This window comes from Lineus longissimus, chromosome 13, assembly GCF_910592395.1.
Source record: "Lineus longissimus chromosome 13, tnLinLong1.2, whole genome shotgun sequence".
Classification (NCBI taxonomy): domain Eukaryota; kingdom Metazoa; phylum Nemertea; class Pilidiophora; order Heteronemertea; family Lineidae; genus Lineus; species Lineus longissimus.
This window is the reverse complement of record NC_088320.1, coordinates 16,233,732-16,257,605: the sequence shown is the minus strand read 5'-3', so window position 1 is coordinate 16,257,605 and position 23,874 is coordinate 16,233,732. Positions and strand designations below refer to the sequence as shown.

At 39.7% G+C, this 23,874-nt stretch overlaps 1 protein-coding gene across 29 annotated transcripts in view; it reads left to right on the top strand.

The window, feature by feature from the left end:
- LOC135497770 (autotransporter CRAC-like) overlaps positions 1 to 23,874 on the top strand; it is a 49,708-nt gene that overhangs the window by 11,301 nt on the left and 14,533 nt on the right. For 4 of the 29 annotated variants that reach the window (XM_064787637.1, XM_064787635.1, XM_064787633.1 and 1 more), the window contains 27 exons: positions 259 to 282; positions 1,097 to 1,117; positions 1,578 to 1,730; positions 2,093 to 2,119; positions 2,905 to 3,012; positions 3,273 to 3,302; positions 3,865 to 3,888; positions 4,705 to 4,725; positions 5,538 to 5,741; positions 7,041 to 7,067; positions 7,853 to 7,960; positions 8,220 to 8,249; positions 8,826 to 8,849; positions 9,664 to 9,684; positions 10,497 to 10,604; positions 14,132 to 14,221; positions 14,585 to 14,611; positions 15,397 to 15,504; positions 15,766 to 15,795; positions 16,376 to 16,399; positions 17,213 to 17,233; positions 18,045 to 18,248; positions 19,536 to 19,562; positions 20,324 to 20,431; positions 21,816 to 21,845; positions 22,609 to 22,632; positions 23,113 to 23,142. In XM_064787637.1, coding sequence (XP_064643707.1) covers positions 259 to 282; positions 1,097 to 1,117; positions 1,578 to 1,730; positions 2,093 to 2,119; positions 2,905 to 3,012; positions 3,273 to 3,302; positions 3,865 to 3,888; positions 4,705 to 4,725; positions 5,538 to 5,741; positions 7,041 to 7,067; positions 7,853 to 7,960; positions 8,220 to 8,249; positions 8,826 to 8,849; positions 9,664 to 9,684; positions 10,497 to 10,604; positions 14,132 to 14,221; positions 14,585 to 14,611; positions 15,397 to 15,504; positions 15,766 to 15,795; positions 16,376 to 16,399; positions 17,213 to 17,233; positions 18,045 to 18,248; positions 19,536 to 19,562; positions 20,324 to 20,431; positions 21,816 to 21,845; positions 22,609 to 22,632; positions 23,113 to 23,142 — 1,653 coding nt within the window. Of the gene's footprint in view, positions 1 to 258; positions 283 to 1,096; positions 1,118 to 1,577; positions 1,731 to 2,092; positions 2,120 to 2,904; positions 3,013 to 3,272; positions 3,303 to 3,864; positions 3,889 to 4,704; positions 4,726 to 5,537; positions 5,742 to 7,040; positions 7,068 to 7,852; positions 7,961 to 8,219; positions 8,250 to 8,825; positions 8,850 to 9,663; positions 9,685 to 10,496; positions 10,659 to 11,021; positions 11,049 to 11,741; positions 11,850 to 12,110; positions 12,141 to 12,717; positions 12,742 to 13,555; positions 13,577 to 14,131; positions 14,222 to 14,584; positions 14,612 to 15,396; positions 15,505 to 15,765; positions 15,796 to 16,375; positions 16,400 to 17,212; positions 17,234 to 18,044; positions 18,249 to 19,535; positions 19,563 to 20,323; positions 20,432 to 21,815; positions 21,846 to 22,608; positions 22,633 to 23,112; positions 23,143 to 23,874 lie in introns of all 29 variants that reach the window. The other 25 variants (XM_064787634.1, XM_064787630.1, XM_064787631.1 and 22 more) reach the window with 25 other exon arrangements.

Below are 23,874 nucleotides of genomic sequence, written 5' to 3'. Positions count from 1 at the left end.
CGGAGAGGAGATTTTTGCAAAATGATTGAGAAACCACAATTTCATTCAGCTTAAAATGGTGCATTTTTGTTTTGGTCGGAAAGACTTTAAACTGTTTTTTTCAACAGCCTTAAAACCTTTATTTCTACGAGTGTATAAAAGCTTATGAGGTCAAAAGATCCTCGAAAATATTTAAACGAGTAATTTAGATATTCTATTGACGATTACTAGGATATTGGATGAAATATTTAAAATATAACGTTCCGTTATTTCTTCCAGCTTTATCATTTCACCTGAACCTTCGTGAGTATGACTGGATGCCTTCATCAGGGGAAATTCAATTAACCTTCGCGAGGTTTGGTTTGATGCTGCCTTTGACGATGCGGCATGTTCCTTTCAAAGGCCAGGTGTTGGTCGCCATCGTGTGTCATGTGCCATGTTGTGGCTATAAAACCTAGCAAAAGCTACTAGAGCATCCATGTCATATAATATAGTTCTTACATTCAGTGCTGAAAACTACAAAAAACACAGTAATAGTCAGTCCCAACAAAATCTTGTAAATTAATTAAATCATTATGCTATTGGTCCCTAGCTTAAACGAAGGTGCCTGGTTCGATTTCTCGCAATATATTTTGGAGTGCACCTCGTGCATGTCTCTAGCGAAAGCGACAGATTTTCTTCTTCATCTTCTCAGCGTTCGATTTACTATTGATGGCTATACTACACAACCAGGCCTATGTCTCTTATAAACCGGGCTGTCGTCTCTTGTTCATCCCTTGATCCCCAGAACTTGGTCTCAAATAATGCACCGTGTGGCCAATCTCTCAGTATCCTAGAGTGAGCAGCTCTGGAGTACATGCTCTGGTGTCTGATCAGATGTGCCGCACTGGCACCTTCCGGACTTGGCCATGTTCATCCTCTTGGGGTTGGCCTTTAGTCTGCGATGGCCAGTCATTTGACGAAATATGGTGGTCGCCTCTTTTCTGTCCATATCTAAGAGAGTGCTGCATCTAAGGCCCCCCATTCTCTCTTGCCAGTTGGTCTTGTGGCCCTGCGACAGACCTAATTATAGAAGCTACGGACGGCTGAGATATATAAGTGACTTTCTTTCTTGCAGATTTCCCCGAAAGCATGCTTGGTGAGTAAAAAGAAATGATACTGAATTGGGTCATCTTCAGAAATCAGTAGTAATCTAATGATATGGTACATTTGTACACAATAGTTCGGTTGCTTTGAAAATATGGCACCTTTCGCACCGCTTTCGGCTGTGTGTGGAATGCAGATTCCTGACACACTGATTCCTAGAACCACCGATAGGCGGCAGCAAACACAACTAGTTTATGATGTCAGTTCAACCATGATTGAGGCGAGCTGGACTGCTATAAAATACGTGCAAGTAAAAATGAAAAGGTGGCATGGTAACTAGAGGTAACTTATGTTGATGAATGTGGCGGTCGAATGAGTGTTAACTTAGACATAAGTTGATTATGAGATATAAAAAATAGGTCAGGAGCCTTTACATGACGTCATGCTTGTTGAACTGAAATTAGATCAGGGTAATGACGGCATTATGCATAAATTAGCATTAAATTCTTCAGTGGGAGGCTCGTCGGGAGGTTCGTCATCGGGAGGTTCGTCTTCAGGAGGGTCGTCATCGGGTGGGTCGTCTTCAGGAGGGTCGTCATCGGGAGGTTCAGGTTCGTCATCAGGATCCAGTCAGACGATTACCATTCAGAGCGGAGGAAATACACGTAAGAATGATTTTTATTGAAGACCGAGAAATAAGATATCATAAAAGACATAAGATTTCATTAGTTTGCAGAATTTATGATTCAAGGTATGAATTTCAGAAACTTGACAGATCATTTTCGATTTGCCAGGGGAGATAAAATTTCGAGGAAAACACATCTGACACCGATTTTTTATATCACACCTTTAATTTTTTAAATTTTGTCCACTCCCGCAAGCCAGATTGGCGAGGATGACGGCTTACGACTAGCTAGAGCGTATCCTGCAGTCATTTGTGCTCTCGCCGGTCATCCATTTTGAACGTGATGATCACGTGTCATCAACATGTCACGTATCACCATCCATATCATACTTACTCTTCCAGTTATCATCAATGGACACCAGATTACTGGTAAGTCAAAGAAATCGTTCTTTCATGTGACCATCTATGTCGAGAAACACTGCAGATCAGATCATGCCCTTGAATACTCCTGTGAGGCCTTTGAAACAGCACAGATTTTGCATTCGGCTACACATTCGCATTGATAGGTAAGCACGGTAACTAAACCATAACAAAGGTAGACTTTCACAATGCGCATACTTAACCGGATGCAAACTCTTGAAAGTTTGGTTCGACTTTTGCCGACCGTGGTGTTGTTTCAAATTGGCCTCTAAGGGATGGAAGCAAAGTGTGAGCAGAACATTTCAATAAAGTCCTTAAATCCCTGCAATAGTCTTTGGTGTGGCCAAAAGTCAGGCATTAAACACATCGATAAATGTTTTCGTCTTGATCAAACAAGATACCATGTTGAAAGTACTTCTTAGTAACCTCAAATTTAACAGTTTTGGCGTCCTGTTCTTGACCAAGGGTTTTGTTGAATGAAATATTTGGATGCAACGAGACGAGTGAAGTAGCAAAGCTCAGTCGCAGGCTTTGTAGCGTCAATTTTAATATTAACCAACCCCCTAACTGTAAACTTGAAACTATTCGAACCATTTCAATATTTTCGAATTAGAGAAGGAATCACGATTTTATTTTGACTGAATATACTGTGTCTCCAATCAAGAAATATTTGCTCTTATTAGCAAAATCCGCAAAAACGAAATGTCCCCAGAAATTTATGACAGAACATGTTTATTTCAACCCGAGTTCCAATATAACTATTTCCTTTCTAAGTTCAAAATAATTTTTTTCAGTTCAGTTCATTGTCCACGGAGGATATCTGTTCGTGTCTAAGAATATCAATCCAGAGGGAAGTTGTCCGCTTGGTACAATGGATGCGACAACACAGGGCTGGTGCCAAGGTGAGCAGATTGAACGATTCTTTTCCCGCATTTAGCGAAGGCAAGCAACAAATTGTGTCATCACAGATTTGCGCAGATTTTTGATAGTGTGCATCAATGTGTGACAAGCTAAATATGACGTTCGAGCAAGCGCTTTTTGAAATTGATCATTTTCAGGGAAAAGGGTATTGATCTTTTGTATTAGTTTTGTTATGCATATCACAATTTGTAGAGGCATTTGATGATGAATAACAAGCGATTCGGCTCGTTCTCTTTTGCAGTCACGAGTCTTGAGAGCTTCCAAAGTTGGAGTGAGTATACAATTTAGAGAATTTGGTAGAAAAGAATATCGTATGCTATATATACAATGTACAATCAACATATATTTTGTTACTTTGAACATACATGTATCGTATAGCAAGCTATTCGCCTATATATATAGTCAATTTCATGATTTAACACAGAAACACACACACATTAGCCTACTTCATGAAAAATTTGTAGAATTTCTGTTGAACCGGTTGAGTTTTTTGCCAATTTCGAACCAAACATGTACTTCACATGTAACACAGGCGAATATTTACAGCCGGTTTGGGTCGTTTTAGGTTTACAGTCAATTCATTGACACACAGAGAGGAGATTTTTGCAAAATGATTGAGAAACCACAATTTCATTCAGCTTAAAATGGTGCATTTTTGTTTTGGTCGGAAAGACTTTAAACTGTTTTTTTCAACAGCCTTAAAACCTTTATTTCTACGAGTGTATAAAAGCTGATGAGGTCAAAAGATCCTCGAAAATATTTAAACGAGTAATTGAGATATTCTATTGACGATTACTGGGATATTGGATAACATATTCCGTTATTTCTTCCAGCTTTATCATTTCACCTGAACCTTCGTGAGTATAACTGGATGTCTTCATCAGGGAAAATTCAATTAACCTTCGCGAGGTTTGGTTTGATGCTGCCTTTGACGATGAGGAATGTTCCTTTCAAAGGCCAGGTGTTGGTCGCCATCGTGTGTCATGTGCCATGTTGTGGCCATATATAACCTAGCAAAAACTACTAGAGCATCCATGTCATATAATATAGTTCTTACATTGAGTGCTGAAATCTACAAAAAACACGGTAATAGTCAGTCCCAACAAAATCTTGTAAATTAATTAGATCATTATGCTATCGGTCCCTAGCTTAACCGAAGGTGCCTGGTTCGATTTCTCGCAATATATTTTGGAGTGCACCGTGTGCATGTCTCTAGCGAAAGCGACAGATTTTCTTCTTCATCTTCTAAGAGTTCGATTTACTATTGATGGCTATACTACACAACCAGGCCTATGTCTCTTATAAACCGGGCTGTCGTCTCTTGTTCATCCCTTGATCCCCAGAACTTGGTCTCAAATAATGCACCGTGTGGCCAATCTCTCAGTATCCTAGAGTGAGCAGCTCTGGAGTACATGCTCTGGTGTCTGATCAGATGTGCCGCACTGGCACCTTCCGGACTCGGCCATGCTCATCCTCTTGGGGCTGGCCTTTCGTCTGCGATGGCCAGTCCTTTGACGAAATATGGTGGTCGCCTCTTTTCTGTCCATGTCTAGGAGAGTGTTGCATCTAATGCCCCCTATTCTCTCTTCCTAGTTGTTCTTGTGGCCCTGCGACAGACCTAATTATAGAAGCTACCGACGGCTGATATATATAACTGACTTTCTTTCTTGCAGATTTCCCCGAAAGCATGATTGGTGAGTAAAAAGAAATAATACTAAATTGGGTCATCTTCAGAAATCAGCAGTAAACTAATGATATGGTACATTTGTACACAATAGTTCGGTTGCTTTAGAAAATATGGCACCTTTCGCACCGCTTTCGGGCTGTGTGTGGAATGCAGATTCCTGACACACTGATTCCTGGAACCACCGATAGGCGGCAGCAAACACAAATAGTTTATGATGTCAGTTCAACCATGATTGAGACGAGCTGGACTGCTATAAAATACGTGCATGTAAAAATGAAAAGGTGGCGTGGTAACTAGAGGTAACTTATGTTGATGAATGTGGCGATCGAATGAGTGTTAACTTAGACAGAAATTGATTATAAGATATAAAAAATAGGTCAGGAGCCTTTACATGACGTCATGCTTGTTGAACTGAAATTAGATCAGGGTAATGACGGCATTATGCATAAATTAGCATATATCAGGCGCTTTTGATGAGGTATGAACATTCTGTACAGTCCATACGGCTATTCATTTTGTTCCTTTTGGTTCATTACAAAGCGTTCCTATACATGTAATGGCAGTAAATGTATTGACAGTGAACCGCCATGGACGTCCGCTATGTTTCGAACATAACCCAAGCAAGTGGACGCCTACAGCCGATCAGTTACAACCCAATATGTAACGGTTTACGAGGCAGTGTCCGCCAGGCGTTCCACCAAACTGAAAATCGATACAGTATTTTTCTCACCTTTACTGCATAATTTTATCATTAACTCTAAAACAACAACAAGAATGCCAACCATGTTGGAAGCATTCTTTTCTAACCTTCTTTTTTAGCCGTAGGTACTACTGGTGGGTCTTCAGTGGGAGGCTCGTCGGGAGGTTCGTCATCTGGAGGTTCGTCTTCAGGAGGTTCGTCATCTGGAGGGTCGTCTTCAGGAGGTTCGTCATCTGGAGGGTCGTCTTCAGGAGGGTCGTCATCGGGAGGTTCGTCATCAGGATCCAGTCAGACGATAACCATTCAGAGTGGAGGAAATACACGTAAGAATGATTTTTTACTGAAGACCGAAAAATAAGATATCATAAAAGACATAAGAGTTCATTAGTTTGCAGAATTCATGATTCAAGGTATAAATATCAGAAACTTGACAGATCATTTTCGATTTGCCAGGGGAGATGAAATTTCGAGGAAAACACATCTGACACCGATTTTTTATATTACATTGTGTACAATGTACGTAATGGTATTCGTTTTTGTAATTTTGACCGCGCCACCTAGACTTACGTTTTGATCAAGCAGTGGTGGTCTGGTGTGGTGGACACAAATGACTCAGATGATGAATGATTAAGGTGCAACGCAACAGCTTGTTCGACCTTTTGGGCCAAAATTTGTCAATGAGGCGACGCTACCATTTGCTTTTCAAAACGTTTTCTATTGGACCCCATCTCGCTCCTCAACTAGATGTCTAATTTGGGGTATGTGCTTTTCATATGTTTTTCTACTTGGTCTGGACCATTCAGAAACAAGAAGTACAAAATATTGTCACCACCTATAGATTTGGAGTAAAATTATCCTAAATGTGAAAAAAAGGAATTTCAGAAAAATTGTGCTAGTTTCAATTCGAAATGTGAGCACAAAGGTGAAATACTTTCAAATTTGTTTATTTAACTTTTGAATTGATCGCAAAAAAGATACACGCCAGAATTGTTTTTCGATTTCAGTCCAAATAAAATACCCACGTCTAAAAATATGTTTCCCATAATTGATGGATGACGTGGTTCCCTCCAACCTTATACATATTCGTTAATATTTATAAGGTAAATCTGAATTGTTGCATGGATAATTCCAAATTCTGGTGATGACCGCTTATTAAATCAGCCAATCAACACCTCGGATCTCCTGAATTATGCCCCGGCATAAAGCTGAATTAGGCCCCGCCATAAAGCTGAATTATGCATCGCCATAATTCGACCTATTAGACATGGACATTTCCTTGTATCAAAGGTATGACATACGTTGCAAAATCAAACTTCCGGGGTCCACAATTCACGGCTGCGGAATAAACGAACACCACCATTTTGCTTATGGTGGGGCATAATTCAGGAGATCCGAGGTACTGATTGGTGATTAATCCAATGCAGTAATTCAGATTATGCCCACCCTTAATTTTTTTATTTTGTCCACTCCCGTCAGCCAGATTGGCGAGGATGACGGCTTACGACTAGCTAGGGCGTATCCTGCAGTCATTTGTGATCTCGCCGGTCATCCATTTTGAACGTGATGATAACGTGTCATCAACATGTCACGTATCACCATCCATATCATACTTACTCTTCCAGTTATCATCAATGGACACCAGATTACTGGTAAGTCAAAGAAATCTTTATTTCATATGACTATCTATGTCGAGAAACACTGCAGATCAGATCATGCCCTTGAATACTCCTGTGAGGCATTTGAAACAGCACAGATTGTGCATTCGGCTACACATTCGCATTGATAGGTAAGCACGGTAACCAAGCCATAACAAAGGTAAACTTTCACAATGCGCATACTTAACCGGATGCAAAATCTTGAAAGTTTGGTTCGACTTTTGCCGACCGTGGTGTTGTTTCAAATTGGCCTCTAAGGGATGGAAGCAAAGTGTGAGCAGAACATTTCAATAAAGTCCTTAAATCTCTTCAATAGTCTTTGGTATGGCCAAAAGTCAGGCAATAAACACATTGATAAATGTTTTCGTCTTTATCTAACCAGATACCATGTTGAAAGTACTTCTTAGTATCATCAAGTTTTACAGTTTTGGCGTCCTGTTCTTGACCAAGGGTTTTGTTGAATGAAATATTTGGATGCAACGAGACGAGTGAACTGGCGAAGCTCAGTCGCAGGCTTTGTAGCGTCAATTTTAATATTAACCAACCCCCTAACTGTAAACTTGAAACTATTCGCACCATTTCAATATTTTCGAATTAGAGAAGGAATCACGATTTTATTGTGACTGAATATACTGTGTCTCCAATCAAGAAATATTTGCTCTTATTTGCAAAATCCGCAAAAACGAAATGTCCCCAGAAATTTATGACAGTACATGTTTGTTTCAACCCGAGTTCCAATATAACTATTTCCTTTCTAAGTTCAAAATAATTTTTTTCAGTTCAGTTCATTTTCAACGGAGGATATCTGTTCGTGTCTAAGAATATCAATCCAGAGGGAAGTTGTCCGCTTGGTACAATGGATGCGTCAACACAGGGCTGGTGCCAAGGTGAGCAGATTGAACGATTCTTTTCGCGTATTTAGCGAAGGCAAGCAACAAATTGTGTCATCAGAGGTTTGCGCAGATTTTTGATAGTGTGCATCAAAGTTACAAGCTAAATATGATGTTCGAGTAAGCGCTTTTGGAAATTGATCATTTTCAGGGAAAAGGGTATTGATATTTTTGTATTAGTTTTGTTATGCATATCACAATTTGTAGAGGCATTTGATGATGAATAACAAGCGATTCGGCTCGTTCTCTTTTGCAGTCACGAGTATCCAGAGCTTCCAAAGTTGGAGTAAGTATACAATTTAGAGAATTTGGTAGAAAAGAATATCATAAGCTATATATACAATGTACAATCAACATATATTTTGTGAGTTTGGACATACATGTATCGTATAGCAAGCTATTCGCCTATATATATCGTCAATGTCATGATTTAACACAGAAACACACACACATTAGCCTACTTCATGTGAAATTTGTAGAATTTCTGTTGAACCGGTTGAGTTTTTTGCCAATTTCGAACCAAACATGTACTTCACATGTAACACAGGCGAATATTTACAACCGGTTTTGGTCGTTTTAGGTTTACAGTCAATTCATTGACACACAGAGAGGAGATTTTTGCAAAATGATTGAGAAACCACAATTTTATTCAGCTTAAAATGGTGCATTTTTGTTTTGGTCGGAAAGACTTTAAACTGTTTTTTTTAACAGCCTAAAAACCTTTATTTCTACGAGTGTATAAAAGCTTATGAGGTCAAAAGATCCTCGAAAATATTTAAACGAGTAATTTAGATATTCTATTGACGATTACTAGGATATTGGACAACATAATTAAAATATAACGTTTCGCTATTTCTTCCAGCTTTATCATTTCACCTGAACCTTCGTGAGTATGACTGCATGTCTTCATCAGGGGAAATTCAATTAACCTTCGCGAGGTTTGGTTTGATGCTGCCTTTGACGATGCGGCATGTTCCTTTCAAAGGCCAGGTGTTGGTCGCCATCGTGTGTCATGTGCCATGTTGTGTCTATATAACCTAGCAAAAACTACCAGAGCATCCATGTCATATAATATAGTTCTTACATTGAGTGCTGAAAACTACAAACAACACGGTAATAGTCAGTCCCAACAAAATCTTGTAAATTAATTAGATCATTATGCTATCGGTCCCTAGCTTAAACGAAGGTGCCTGGTTCGATTTCTCGCAAAATATTTTGGAGTTCACCGTGTGCATGTCTCTAGCGAAAGCGACAGATTTTCTTCTTCATCTTCTAAGCGTTCGATTTACTATTGATGGCTATACTACACAACCAGGCCTATGTCTCTTATAAACCGGGCTGTCGTCTCTTGTTCATCGCTTGATCCCCAGAACTTGGTCTCAAATAATGCACCGTGTGGCCAATCTCTCAGTATCCTAGAGTGAGCAGCTCTGGAGTACATGCTCTGGTGTCTGATCAGATGTGCCGCACTGGCACCTTCCGGACTCGGCCATGCTCATCCTCTTGGGGCTGGCCTTTCGTCTGCGATGGCCAGTCCTTTGACGAAATATGGTGGTCGCCTCTTTTCTGTCCATGTGTAGGAGAGTGTTGCATCTAAGGCCCCCCATTCTCTCTTGCCAGTAGTTCTTGTGGCCCTGCGACAGACCTAATTATAGAAGCTACGGACGGCTGAGATATATAACTGACTTTCTTTCTTGCAGATTTCCCCGAAAGCATGCTTGGTGAGTAAAAAGAAATAATAGTGAATTGGGTCATCTTCAGAAATCAGCAGTAAACTAATGATATGGTACATTTGTACACAATAGTTCGGTTGCTTTAGAAAATATAGCACCTTTCGCACCGCTTTCGGGATGTGTGTGGAATGCAGATTCCTGACACACTGATTCCTGGAACCACCGATAGGCGGCAGCAAACACAAATAGTTTATGATGTCAGTTTAACCACGATTGAGACGAGCTGGACTGCTATAAAATACGTGCATGCAAAAATGAAAAGGTGGCGTGGTAACTAGAGGTAAATTATGTTGATGAATGTGGCGGTCGAATGAGTGTTAACTTAGACATAAGTTGATTATAAGATATAAAAAATAGGTCAGGAGCCTTTACATGACGTCATGCTTGTTGACCTGAAATTAGATCAGGGTAATGACGGCATTATGCATAAATTAGCATATATCAGGCGCTTTTGATGAGGTATGAACATTCTGTACAGTCCATACGGCCAGCCATTTTGTTCCTTTTGGTTCATTACAAAGCGTTCCTATACATGTAATGGCAGTAAATGTATTGACAGTGAACCGCCATGGACGTCCGCTATGTTTCGAACATAACCCAAGCAAGTGGACGCCTACAGCCGATCAGTTATAACCCAATATGTAACGGTTTACGAGGCAGTGTCCGCCAGGCGTTCCACCAAACTGAAAATCGATGCAGTATTTTTCTCACCTTTACTGCATAATTTTATCATTAACTCTAAAACAACAACAAGAATGCCAACCATGTTTGAAGCATTCTTTTCTAAACTTCTTTTTTAGCCGGAGGTACTACTGGTGGGTCTTCAGTGGGAGGCTCGTCATCTGGAGGTTCGTCTTCAGGAGGGTCGTCATCGGGAGGGTCGTCTTCAGGAGGGTCGTCATCTGGAGGTTCGTCATCAGGATCCAGTCAGACGGTTACCATTCAGAGTGGAGGAAATACACGTAAGAATGATTTTTTATTGAAGACCGAGAAATAAGATATCATAAAAGACATAAGATTTCATTAGTTTGCAGAATTTATGATTCAAGGTATGAATTTCAGAAACTTGACAGATCATTTTCGATTTGCCAGGGGAGATAAAATTTCGAGGAAAACACATCTGACACCGATTTTTTATATTACACCTTTAATTTTTTAAATTTTGTCCACTCCCGCAAGCCAGATTGGCGAGGATGACGGCTTACGACTAGCTAGAGCGTATCCTGCAGTCATTTGTGCTCTCGCCGGTCATCCATTTTGAACGTGATGATCACGTGTCATCAACATGTCACGTATCACCATCCATATCATACTTACTCTTCCAGTTATCATCAATGGACACCAGATTACTGGTAAGTCAAAGAAATCTTTCTTTCATATGACTATCTATGTCCAGAAACACTGCAGATCAGATCATGCCCTTGAATACTCCTTTCACAATGCGCATACTTAACCGGATGCAAAATCTTGAAAGTTTGGTTCGAATTTTGCCGACCGTGGTGTTGTTTCAAATTGGCCTCTAAGGGATGGAAGCAAAGTGTGAGCAGAACATTTCAATAAAGTCCTTAAATCTCTTCAATAGTCTTTGGTATGGCCAAAAGTCAGGCGATAAACACATTGATAAATGTTTTCGTCTTTATCTAACTAGATACCATGTTGAAAGTACTTCTTAGTATCATCAAGTTTTACAGTTTTGGCGTCCTGTTCTTGACCAAGGGTTTTGTTGCATGAAATATTTGGATGCAACGAGACGAGTGAAGTGGCGAAGCTCAGTCCCAGGCTTTGTAGCGTCAATTTTGATATTAACCAACCCCCTAACTGTAAACTTGAAACTATTCGCACCATTTCAATATTTTCGAATTAGTGAAGGAATCACGATTTTATTGTGACTGAATATACTGTGACTCCAATCAAGGAATATTTGCTATTATTTGCAAAATCCGCAAAAACGAAATGTCCCCAGAAATTTATGACAGTACATGTTTGTTTCAACCCGAGTTCCAATATAACTATTTCCTTTTTAAGTTCAAAAGAATTTTTTTCAGTTCAGTTCATTGTCCACGGAGGATATCTGTACGTGTCTAAGAATATCAATCCAGAGGGAAGTTGTCCGCTTGGTACAATGGATGCGTCAACCCAGGGCTGGTGCCAAGGTGAGCAGATTGAACGATTCTTTTCCCGCATTTAGCGAAGGCAAGCAACAAATTGTGTCATGACAGGTTTGCGCTGATTTTTGATAGTGTGCATCAATGTGTGACAAGCTAAATATGACGTTCGAGTAAGCGCTTTTAGAAATTGATCATTTTCAGGGAAAAGGGTATTGATATTTTTGTATTAGTTTTGTTATGCATATCACAATTTGTAGAGGCATTTGATGATGAATAACAAGCGATTCGGCTCGTTCTCTTTTGCAGTCACGAGTCTCCAGAGTTTCCAAAGTTGGAGTAAGTATACAATTTAGAGAATTTGGTAGAAAAGAATATCGTATGCTATATATACAATGTACAATCAACATATAATTTGTGACTTTGGACATACATGTATCGTATAACAAGCTATTCGCCTATATATATAGTCAATTTCATGATTTAACACAGAAACGCACACACATTAGCCTACTTCATGAGAAATTTGTAGAATTTCTGTTGAACCGGTTAATTTTTTTTGCAAATTTCGAACCAAACATGTACTTCACATGTAACACAGGCGAATATTTACAGCCGGTTTTGGTCGTTTTAGGTTTACAGTCAATTCATTGACACACAGAGAGGAGATTTTTGCAAAATGATTGAGAAACCACAATTTTTTTCAGCTTAAAATGGTGCATTTTTGTTTGGGTCGGAAAGACTTTAAACTGTTTTTTTCAACAGCCTTAAAACCTTTATTTCTACGAGTGTATAAAAGCTTATGAGGTCAAAAGATCCTCGAAAATATTTAGACGAGTAATTTAGATATTCTATTGACGATTACAGGGATAATGGATGAAATATTTAAAATATAACGTTCCGTTATTTCTTCCAGCTTTATCATTTCACCTGAACCTTCGTGAGTATGACTGGATGTCTTCATCAGGGGAAATTCAATTGACCTTCGCGAGGTTTGGTTTGATGCTGCCTTTCGATGCGGCATGTTCCTTTCAAAGGCCAGGTGTTGGTCGCCATCGTGTGTCATGTGCCATGTTGTGGCTATAAAACCTAGCAAAAACTACTAGAGCATCCATGTCATATAATATAGTTCTTACATTGAGTGCTGAAAACTACAAAAAACACGGTAATAGTCAGTCCCAACAAAATCTTGTAAATTAATTAGATCATTATGCTATTGATCCCTAGCTGAAACGAAGACTTAAATTAAAATTTCTCGCAATATATTTTGAAGTGCACCGTGTGCATGTCTCTAGCGAAAGCGACAGATTTTCTTCTTCATCTTCTAAGCGTTCGATTTACTATTGATGGCTATACTACACAACCAGGCCTATGTCTCTTATAAACCGGGCTGTCGTCTCTTGTTCATCCCTTGATCCCCAGAACTTGGTCTCAAATATTATGCGGCGTGTGGCCAATCTCTCAGTATCCTAGAGTGAGCAGCTCTGGAGTACATGCTCTGGTGTCTGATCAGATGTGCCGCACTGGCACCTTCCGGACTCGGCCATGCTCATCCTCTTGGGGCTGGCCTTTAGTCTGCGATGGCCAGTCCTTTGACGAAATATGGTGGTCGCCTCTTTTCTGTCCATGTCTAGGAGAGTGTTGCATCTAAGGCCCCCTATTCTATCTTGCCAGTTGTTCTTGTGGCCCTGCGACAGACCTAATTATAGAAGCTACGGACGGCTGAGATATATAACTGACATTCTTTCTTGCAGATTTCCCCGAAAGCATGCTTGGTGAGTAAAAAGAAATAATACTGAATTGGGTCATCTTCAGAAATCAGTAGTAAACTAATGATATGGTACATTTGTACACAATAGTTCGGTTGCTTTCGAAAATATGGCACCTTTCGCACCGCTTTCGGGCTGTGTGTGGAATGCAGATTCCTGACACACTGATTCCTGGAACCACCGATAGGCGGCAGCAAACACAAATAGTTTATGATGACAGTTCAACCATGATTGAGGCGAGCTGGAATGCTATAAAATACGTGCAAGTAAAAATGAAAAGGTGGCATGGTAACTAGAGGTAACTTATGTTGATGAATGTGGCGGTCGAATGAGTGTTAACTTAGACATAAGTTGATTATAAGATATAAAAAATAGGTCAGGAGCCTTTACATGACGTCATGCTTGTTGAACTGAAATTAGATCAGGGTAATGACGGCATTATGCATAAATTAGCATTAAATTCTTCAGTGGGAGGCTCGTCGGGAGGTTCGTCATCTGGAGGGTCGTCATCTGGAGGGTCGTCTTCAGGAGGGTCGTCATCTGGAGGGTCGTCTTCAGGAGGGTCGTCTTCAGGAGGGTCGTCATCGGGAGGTTCAGATTCGTCATCAGGATCCAGTCAGACGATTACCATTCACAGTGGCGGAAATACACGTAAGAATGATTTTTTATTGAAGACCGAGAAATAAGATATCATAAAAGACATAAGATTTCATTAGTTTGCAGAATTTATGATTCAAGGTATGAATTTCAGAAACTTGGCGGATCATTTTCGATTTGCCAGGGGAGATAAAATTTCGAGGAAAACACATCTGACACCGATTTTTTATATTACACCTTTAATTTTTTTAATTTTGTCCACTCCCGCAAGCCAGATTGGCGAGGATGACGGCTTACGACTAGCTAGAGCGTATCCTGCAGTCATTTGTGCTCTCGCCGGTCATCCATTTTGAACGTGATGATAACGTGTCATCAACATGTCACGTATCACCATCCATATCATACTTACTCTTCCAGTTATCATCAATGGACACCAGATTACTGGTAAGTCAAAGAAATCGTTCTTACATGTGACCATCTATGTCGAAAAACACTGCAGATCAGATCATGCCCTTGAATACTCCTGTGAGGCCTTTGAAACAGCACAGATTTTGCATTCGGCTACACATTCACATTGATAGGTAAGCACGGTAACCAAGCCATAACAAAGGTAGACTTTCACAATGCGCATACTTAACCGGATGCAAAATCTTGAAAGTTTGGTTCGACTTTTGCCGACCGTGGTGTTGTTACAAATTGGCCTCTAAGGGATAGAAGCAAAGTGTGAGCAGAACATTTCAATAAAGTCCTTAAATCCCGGCAATAGTCTTTGGTGTGGCCAAAAGTCAGGCAATAAACACATTGATAAATGTTTTCGTCTTGATCAAACCAGATACCATGTTGAAATTACTTCTTAGTATCATCAAATTTTACAGTTTTGGCGTCCTGTTGTTGACCAAGGGTTTTGTTGAATGAAATATTTGGATGCAACGAGACGAGTGAAGTGGCAAAGCTCAGTCTGAGGCTATCTAGCGTCGATTTTAATATCAACCAACCCCCTAACTGTAAACTTGAAACTATTCGCACCATTTCAATATTTTCGAATTAGAGAAGGAATCACGATTTTATTGTGACTGAATATACTGTGTCTCCAATCAAGAAATATTTGCTCTTATTTACAAAATCCGCAAAAACGAAATGTCCCCAGAAACTTATGACAGTCCATGTTTGTGTCAACCCGAGTTCCAATATAACTATGTCCCTTCTAAGTTCAAAATAATTTTTTTCAGTTCAGTTCATTGTCCACGGAGGATATCTGTACGTGTCTAAGAATATCAATCCAGAGGGAAGTTGTCCGCTTGGTACAATGGATGCGTCAACCCAGGGCTGGTGCCAAGGTGAGCAGATTGAATGATTCTTTCCCCGCATTTAGCGAAGGCAAGCAACAAATTGTGTCATCACAGGTTTGCGCAGATTTTTGATAGTGTGCATCAATGTGTGACAAGCTAAATATGATGTTCGAGTAAGCGCTTTTTGAAATTGATCATTTTCAGGGAAAAGGGTACTGATATTTTTTTATTAGTTTTGTTATGCATATCACAATTTGTAGAGGCATTTGATGATGAATAACAAGCGATTCGGCTCGTTTTCTTTTGCAGTCACGAGTCTCCAGAGCTTCCAAAGTTGGAGTAAGTATACAATTTAGAGAATTTGGTAGAAAAGAATATCGTATGCTATATATACAATGTACAATCAACATATATTTTGTGACTTTGGTCATACTTGTATCGTATAGCAAGCTATTCGCCTATATATATATATAGTCAATTTCATGATTTAACACAGAAGCACACACACATTAGCCTACTTCATGAGAAATTTGTAGAATTTCTGTTGAACCGGTTGAGTTTTTTGCCAATTTCGAACCAAACATGTACTTCACATGTAACACAGGCGAATATTTACAGCCGGTTTTGGTCGTTTTAGGTTTACAGTCAATTCATTGACACACAGAGAGGAGATTTTGGCAAAATGATTGAGAAACCACAATTTCATTCAGCTTAAAATGGTGCATTTTTGTTTTGGTCGGAAAGACTTTAAACTGTTTTTTTCAACAGCCTTAAAACATTTATTTCTACGAGTGTATAAAAGCTTATGAGGTCAAAAGATCCTCGAAAATATTTAAACGAGTAATTTAGATATTCTATTGACGATTACAAGGATATTGGATAACATAGTTAAAATATAACGTTCCGCTATTTCTTCCAGCTTTATCATTTCACCTGAACCTTCGTGAGTATGACTGGATGTCTTCATCAGGGGAAATTCGATTAACCTTCGCCAGGTTTGGTTTGATGCTGCCTTTGACGATGCGGCATGTTCCTTTCAAAGGCCAGGTGTTGGTCGCCATCGTGTGTCATGTGCCATGTTGTGGCTATATAACCTAGCAAAAACTACTAGAGCATCCATGTCATATAATATAGTTCTTACATTGAGTGCTGAAAACTACAAAAAACACGGTTATAGTCAGTCCCAACAAAATCTTGTAAATTAATTAGATCATTATACTATCGGTCCCTAGCTTAAACGAAGTGCCTGGTTCGATTTCTCGCAATATATTTTGGAGTGCACCTCGTGCATGTCTCTAGCAAAAGCGACAGATTTTCTTCTTCGTCTTCTAAGCGTTCGATTTACTATTGATGGCTATACTACACAACCAGGCCTATGTCTCTTATAAACCGGGCTGTCGTCTCTTGTTCATCCCTTGATCCCCAGAACTTGATCTCAAATAATGCACCGTGTGGCCAATCTCTCAGTATCCTAGAGTGAGCAGCTCTGGAGTACATGCTCTGGTGTCTGATCAGATGTGCCGCACTGGCACCTTCCGGACTCGGCCATGCTCATCCTCTTGGGGCTGGCCTTTCGTCTGCGATGGCCAGTCCTTTGACGAAATATGGTGGTCGCCTCTTTTCTGTCCATGTCTAGGAGAGTGTTGCATCTAAGGCCCCCCATTCTCTCTTGCCAGTAGTTCTTGTGGCCCTGCGACAGACCTAATTATAGAAGCTACGGACGGCTGAGATATATAACTGACTTTCTTTCTTGCAGATTTCCCCGAAAGCATGCTTGGTGAGTAAAAAGAAATAATAGTGAATTGGGTCATCTTCAGAAATCAGCAGTAAACTAATGATATGGTACATTTGTACACAATAGTTCGGTTGCTTTCGAAAATATAGCACCTTTCGCACCGCTTTCGGGATGTGTGTGGAATGCAGATTCCTGACACACTGATTCCTGGAACCACCGATGGGCGGCAGCAAACACAAATAGTTTATGATGTCAGTTTAACCACGATTGAGACGAGCTGGACTGCTATAAAATACGTGCATGTAAAAATGAAAAGGTGGCGTGGTAACTAGAGGTAAATTATGTTGATGAATGTGGCGGTCGAATGAGTGTTAACTTAGACATAAGTTGATTATAAGATATAAAAAATAGGTCAGGAGCCTTTACATGACGTCATGCTTGTTGACCTGAAATTAGATCAGGGTAATGACGGCATTATGCATAAATTAGCATATATCAGGCGCTTTTGATGAGGTATGAACATTCTGTACAGTCCATACGGCTATTCATTTTGTTCCTTTTGGTTCATTACAAAGCGTTCCTATACATGTAATGGCAGTAAATGTATTGACAGTGAACCGCCATGGACGTCCGCTATGTTTCGAACATAACCCAAGCAAGTGGACGCCTACAGCCGATCAGTTATAACCCAATATGCAACGGTTTACGAGGCAGTGTCCGCCAGGCGTTCCACCAAACTGAAAATCGATGCAGTATTTTTCTCACCTTTACTGCATAATTTTATCATTAACTCTAAAACAACAACAAGAATGCCAACCATGTTGGAAGCATTCTTTCTAACCTTCTTTTTTAGCCGTAGGTATTACTGGAGGGTCTTCAGTGGGAGGCTCGTCGGGAGGTTCGTCATCTGGAGGTTCGTCTTCAGGAGGTTCGTCATCTGGAGGTTCGTCTTCAGGAGGGTCGTCATCGGGAGGGTCGTCTTCAGGAGGGTCGTCATCGGGAGGTTCGTCATCAGGATCCAGTCAGACGACTACCATTCAGAGTGGAGGAAATACACGTAAGAATGAGTTCTGATTTTAGACGTATAGCTAACATAAATGTATTACGGTATGATATCACAATTTTGACTGATCATTTTCCATGTGAATGTCAATGACGAAAATATTAGAATTGAACAACAATTTCTGTATGTATTCTGTAATTCTGTATTTCGGAACGAAAAGAATATCACCGAGTTTCCGCAAATGTCACGATTACGAACTTATAGTTACAAAGGAACTCGCGTTCCATTTTGCAGTCAGCTGTACCTAGTGTTATGTGTCAGAAGTTAATGCTTTCGTCCAGTACCGGTGTAATGTTTTTGAGTGTTTCTGTTTTTGAGTGTTTCCCCTCATTGTTTGGGAACGCTCAAAAATAGATTGACAAGTTTTTCTGTGTATCCCCCCTATTGAAAAGTCGTGGTCTCTCTAGCTGCCTATTGTTTGGAAACACTGACACATGGGAAACAACCACAGATGTTACACCGGTCTTATTGAAAAACGGACGCTGCGACAATGTAGACTAATTCATAACGACTAGGCTGGTTCGTCACCACGAATTCAAAACTCGCTGCGTCTAATGCAATACAGTGGATTTGTGAAAGAACGTTTGATCATGAGTGACCCTTCTAAGGGCAACTGACGTTGATCAGCTTCGAAACCAATGATCTGGTGGTCTCTTTCTCGGATAAATAGCAATTCGTAATACGTAATTTGTAATTTGTGAAATTTTGCGGAAACTCGCTATATGTTATGTATAATCCTTGTGGTTTTATAGATCCGTCCGCACCATCATCAGTTCACCAACTCATCACCCGAGAGCGTTGGATCACTATGAATGAATTGCTATTGTGAGCTTCACCACAACTACAGATCATTACCGAAGCCCTGTGTTATTTTTGTCAACTGCGGCCTGATTTGCAAAACAGTTTTAAGATACGGCATTTACAGGTTACCAATGAGTTTTACCTGAAGCAATACCGTGTTCGGCCTACGATTTGCCCCCATTCGAGGATCGTAGCCTGATGACGACTTATAACTATCCCGCAATCATTGATTCTCATGCCGGTGTAGAAGTTTAAAATGTCCTAGGATAAAATGTCCGGGAACAAAGGATTCGATTATGCGCTGACGGTCATTGCCTCCATAGAACCATATGCCATAATCTGTCAGAATACAATAGGCCCGGACACTTTTTCTAGGGGGGACACTTTTTACTTTTACACCGGTCATCTATGTCTCTTTGGTGCGTGATAAAGTTACATTATTATGATGTAATACCCGCCATATCATGGTTACTATTTCAGTTATCATCAATGGACATCAGATCACTGGTAGGTGAAAGAACTCATTTGTATCATGCGACCATGTGTTTTAGAAATATTTCAAATCGTGTCGTTGAATATGCAGCGTGATACCAAAATCTCTTAATAAAATCCCAAAATACGTTGATCTATACAGATTAAAATGCGTAGTAGTGTTAATCTTGGGCCGTGTACAACAGCGTTGTTAACTATTTCATTTTTGTATGGAATTCTTGGAAAAATAGACGCTTTGAAAATGAGCTATAACCGCTTTACACGAGTAAGTGCTTCGTAATTTTTTGAAAGATTTAGTAAAGAATGGCTGGTGCGACTACTCATGTTGTAAAATCAATCGGATATTACATCACCGTCCGCCTTGATACAAGACCAAATACGTACCAATTAAGATCAAGTTGGCCTCCTTTTCCTCAATTGAGGAAGCTTTGTACATCAGGTTTTCACAACCCATACTGTTTGAAATGTTCGGGTGCAGTCTGCCTGTCAAATAACCAAGCTCTGCCACATGCTTTATCGTCGCAGTCTCTTTCAGTGTTATCCTACCATAACTATGAGCTGGAATCAATGTGTTTGCACAATTAACTCGAGTATTTGCTTTTTCAATGATTGCCAGGACCGCTAAAATAAACATCCAAAGAAGATTTAGTGGTTGACAGTACTTGAATGTTTGTATTAACCCGAGTCGAATTCCAAAGAAAAATCAGACAAACTGAAATTGTTTTAAAAAACGCCGCCCTTGGCAAATTCCTTTTATGTTTATTTTGATGTTCCAGTTCAGTTCGCGGTTTCCGGAGGAAAGCTGTACGTGTCTAAGAATATCAATCCAGATGGAAGTTGTCCGCTTGGTACAATGGGCGTATCAACCCAAGGCTGGTGTCAAGGTGAGCAGATATCGAACGATTATTTTCCTAGCTTGATAATGGCGATGGCAACCCAATGCTAGATGCCCTACATGCATATGTCGGTGTGATGAATCCCATGTTTCTTTATTTAAAAGCACTTAAGTTTGTTGTGAGCCAATTACATAAGAAGTGTGGTAATCATTTTAATATGTCCTAAGTCATTCAAGTTCATTATTAGATAGTGTTGTGTAACATGGACTCAAGTAGAAAGACTGGACAATTGGAGAGTTGTGGAAATGCTTGACAATTGGAGATTGGACAATGACTTTGCAATGACTAGACAACTGGAGGGTTTGGTAATTGAGGCAAAGGCTTAGGCCTTATTGTGAGGCATGGTTGAAGTGTAGACTGTATTGGCAGTACTGAGAGAGACTCCAAGGAAGGCAGTTGAGTTGTGCTTCCTTGTCAAATAACCTGGAGCTCCAGAATCCCTTTTCGGGGGATACTTCGTTGAAATCCGGACTTTACAGTCGGAAGACATGATCGAGTGATCATCAAGGCGTTGGTGCCGCAATTCGTTGAACGTATGGAGTCGCTGCAGCTGTAACTCGGGTTACACATGTGTTGGAATCGGAACGTCTACATTCCGTATTCCACTTGGAATGGATGAATACGTATTCATAAATTGCCTCCCAATTTACCCTCCGTGTTGCCATATCTGGGCCCTTATTTGGATTCGGACGTTATTCATGGATTCCTTTTGAACTGGACGTTTTATTTCCTCAGTTGCCGTGAACACTGAACAGTGAACCCTACTTCCCATGTGGCATGATATACCCCTGAACTGAACATTTGAAATCTCACATGCTAATCTTTCCTTAGTTTCAGCAGCTGTGAATATTGTAAATAATTTTTATCTTATAATAAATTTTTGTGTTTCATTTAGGAATTAGCTGTTTTTACAGAGAGGTGTCCAGTGTCGAGCAGCCGCTCTGTCACAGTCGGGTTAACTCAAAAGTCTTTATATTTCACAAAGTGTAGCTGAAGTAAAATGCTCAGCTTGACCTCTATTCTCAACCATGATCGATGGGGGAGGGGGGGGGGGGGACAACAAAATTATTCCATGTTAACATGCCGTGCTGATCCTAAGCCAACATCAACATAACCCCACCTGTCTTCAGGTTTCCAATACGAGCTTGAGGCCAAGACTCGAGTCTTTCTTGCCAAGAACCTACTGATTTTACAAAGATTTACCGATTATCGGGAATTTTGAATCCTAATGGCTGTTTATCCGTTTGCTATAAACTGATGCAAGAATCTTTAAAACCTTGTTTAGGGTGGCCGGAGTCATGAATTACAATATACTCTTATTTGTTGTGGGAATTAATTGATGAATAACAAAGGTGATCTATTCTCATTTCAGTCATTAGTTTCCAGAGCTTCAAAACTTGGAGTAAGTGTACGAGTTATGTCGAAAAATAAATATATTCTTTATATTTTGATGACATTTATTTTGAGAATTAGTTCATTTGTAGTTGTTCTCATTATGGTCTGTTTATGAATAAAACCAATTATGGATTAAAGAAGAATGTTCAACTAGATATTTTGGTTAGATGGACTAGCACTTAGTTCTAATTTTGAATATAGGGGGCTTTTTGTAATTAGATTAGCTCTTATTCATTAACCGTAGAACCAATCGAATGGATTTTGTCTGTAGTTTTCTATCACAACCCCGTACTAAATATCCCCCGTAAACAAAATGTGTTAATCGGGCAAATTAGAAAAAATAGATTTGTTTGAAAAATCCAAATAATTGAAATATCAAAAAAGGGTACGTGATCTCTAATCTATACTTGATAAAACCGAACTGAGATTGCTAGTTTCAACAGAAAAAAAACTGAAATGTACAAACTATATCCTTATTTACATTATATATAGTTCTGGAATGTCTGACGAAGCGATGTCTTTCCTCTTTCGGACCAAACATTTACAATTTTCATTTGGTTGGATTAATCAACGACATATTTCCAGCCGAATTTCGACTTTTTGACCCGAGATTTGCGACAATCACTTTTTTTAGACTTCTGGCTCGTAGTTTTTGGGCGGCGGCAAAAAAAGATGAGGTCACTTACTTTTGAATATGATTATAAGAAAAGGGGAAGTATTTACGAAGGAAATCTGGTACCATAGTAATAGATTTCCATATTCTCTTTCAGCTTTGTCACTTCACCTGAACCTCCGTGAGTATGCATGAGATGTCTAGATCAGGGACAATTCATTTGACTTTTACAAAGTTTGTGGCGTGTTAATTTATCAAGCAAGGCCAGGTGCCGATGTAAAAGTAAAAAGTGTCCCCCCTGGAAAAAGTGTCCGGGCCTATTGTATTCTGACAGATTATGGCATATGGTTCTATAGAGGCAATGACCGTCAATAGCTCAGCGCATAATAGAATCCTTTGTTCCCACATTTTATCCTAGAACATTTCAAACTTCTACACCGGCAAACACACTCTTAAAAATGAAGTTGTTTATTTACTTATCTTAAATGACTTAAGTTTCCAGTAAAACACAATATGCCTCTCGTAGTCTTTTTAGTCCCGAAAACAAAGGTTCCTGGTTGGTAACGTCATATCGTACAAAAAGCCTATAGAGTACCGTCTGCATGACCTATAAGCCACTGACAGTATGCACAACGAATAAGCGCGGCTTCCTTTTTTGCAGATTTTTCCGAAAGCTTGATTCAAGTATTTGGTGAGTAAAATGAAATGATATCAATAGCATTCCACGAAGTTACTATTTATAGCTCACAAGGTCATATGCATAAGATATTGATGACGTTTTAGTCACGTGACAGTCGGACATCGACACTTATTTCTACGCATTTGAGCTTATTTCAAAGTCAATTATCTTTGACCCTGCATTGTTTTTAGCATGAATGATACCATAGAGTCAGAGAGAGAAATATTCAGAACAATTATGTAGTATTTCCAACACTCGGACATGTGCCAGATTGAATCTAACTGCCCTAGTTAGAAAGCCTGAATCCATTACGAAACCGCATGTTTGTCCGACATTGCCTGTAATTCAGCGATGGGGAAATAGAGGGCAGCAGCTGCAGTGACGTCATCTTCGCGGAATGCTATTGGTCACAAATCAGTCAGTGTACTAATATGTAACCCGTCACATCAAAACCAAGCGCATGTTGCACAGCACACAATCTTAAAATCTCTCTAAGTAAAAACAAATAATTTGGAAGTTGTTATTGCATCAACTGTGAAATTAGTGAAAAAACTAACCATTAATTAGTTCTTCCAACTAAAAAAGCAGCAAAAACTACTATCAAATGGTTAAAAATTACTATTTTGGTAGTTGAAACAACTAATTTCACAGTCGGTGCATTAGCAACAATCAGATCAGTAAAAAATAATAAAATAAACGTTCCATAATAACCACGATCGTTTCTTGTGTGGAAATGCTCTATTT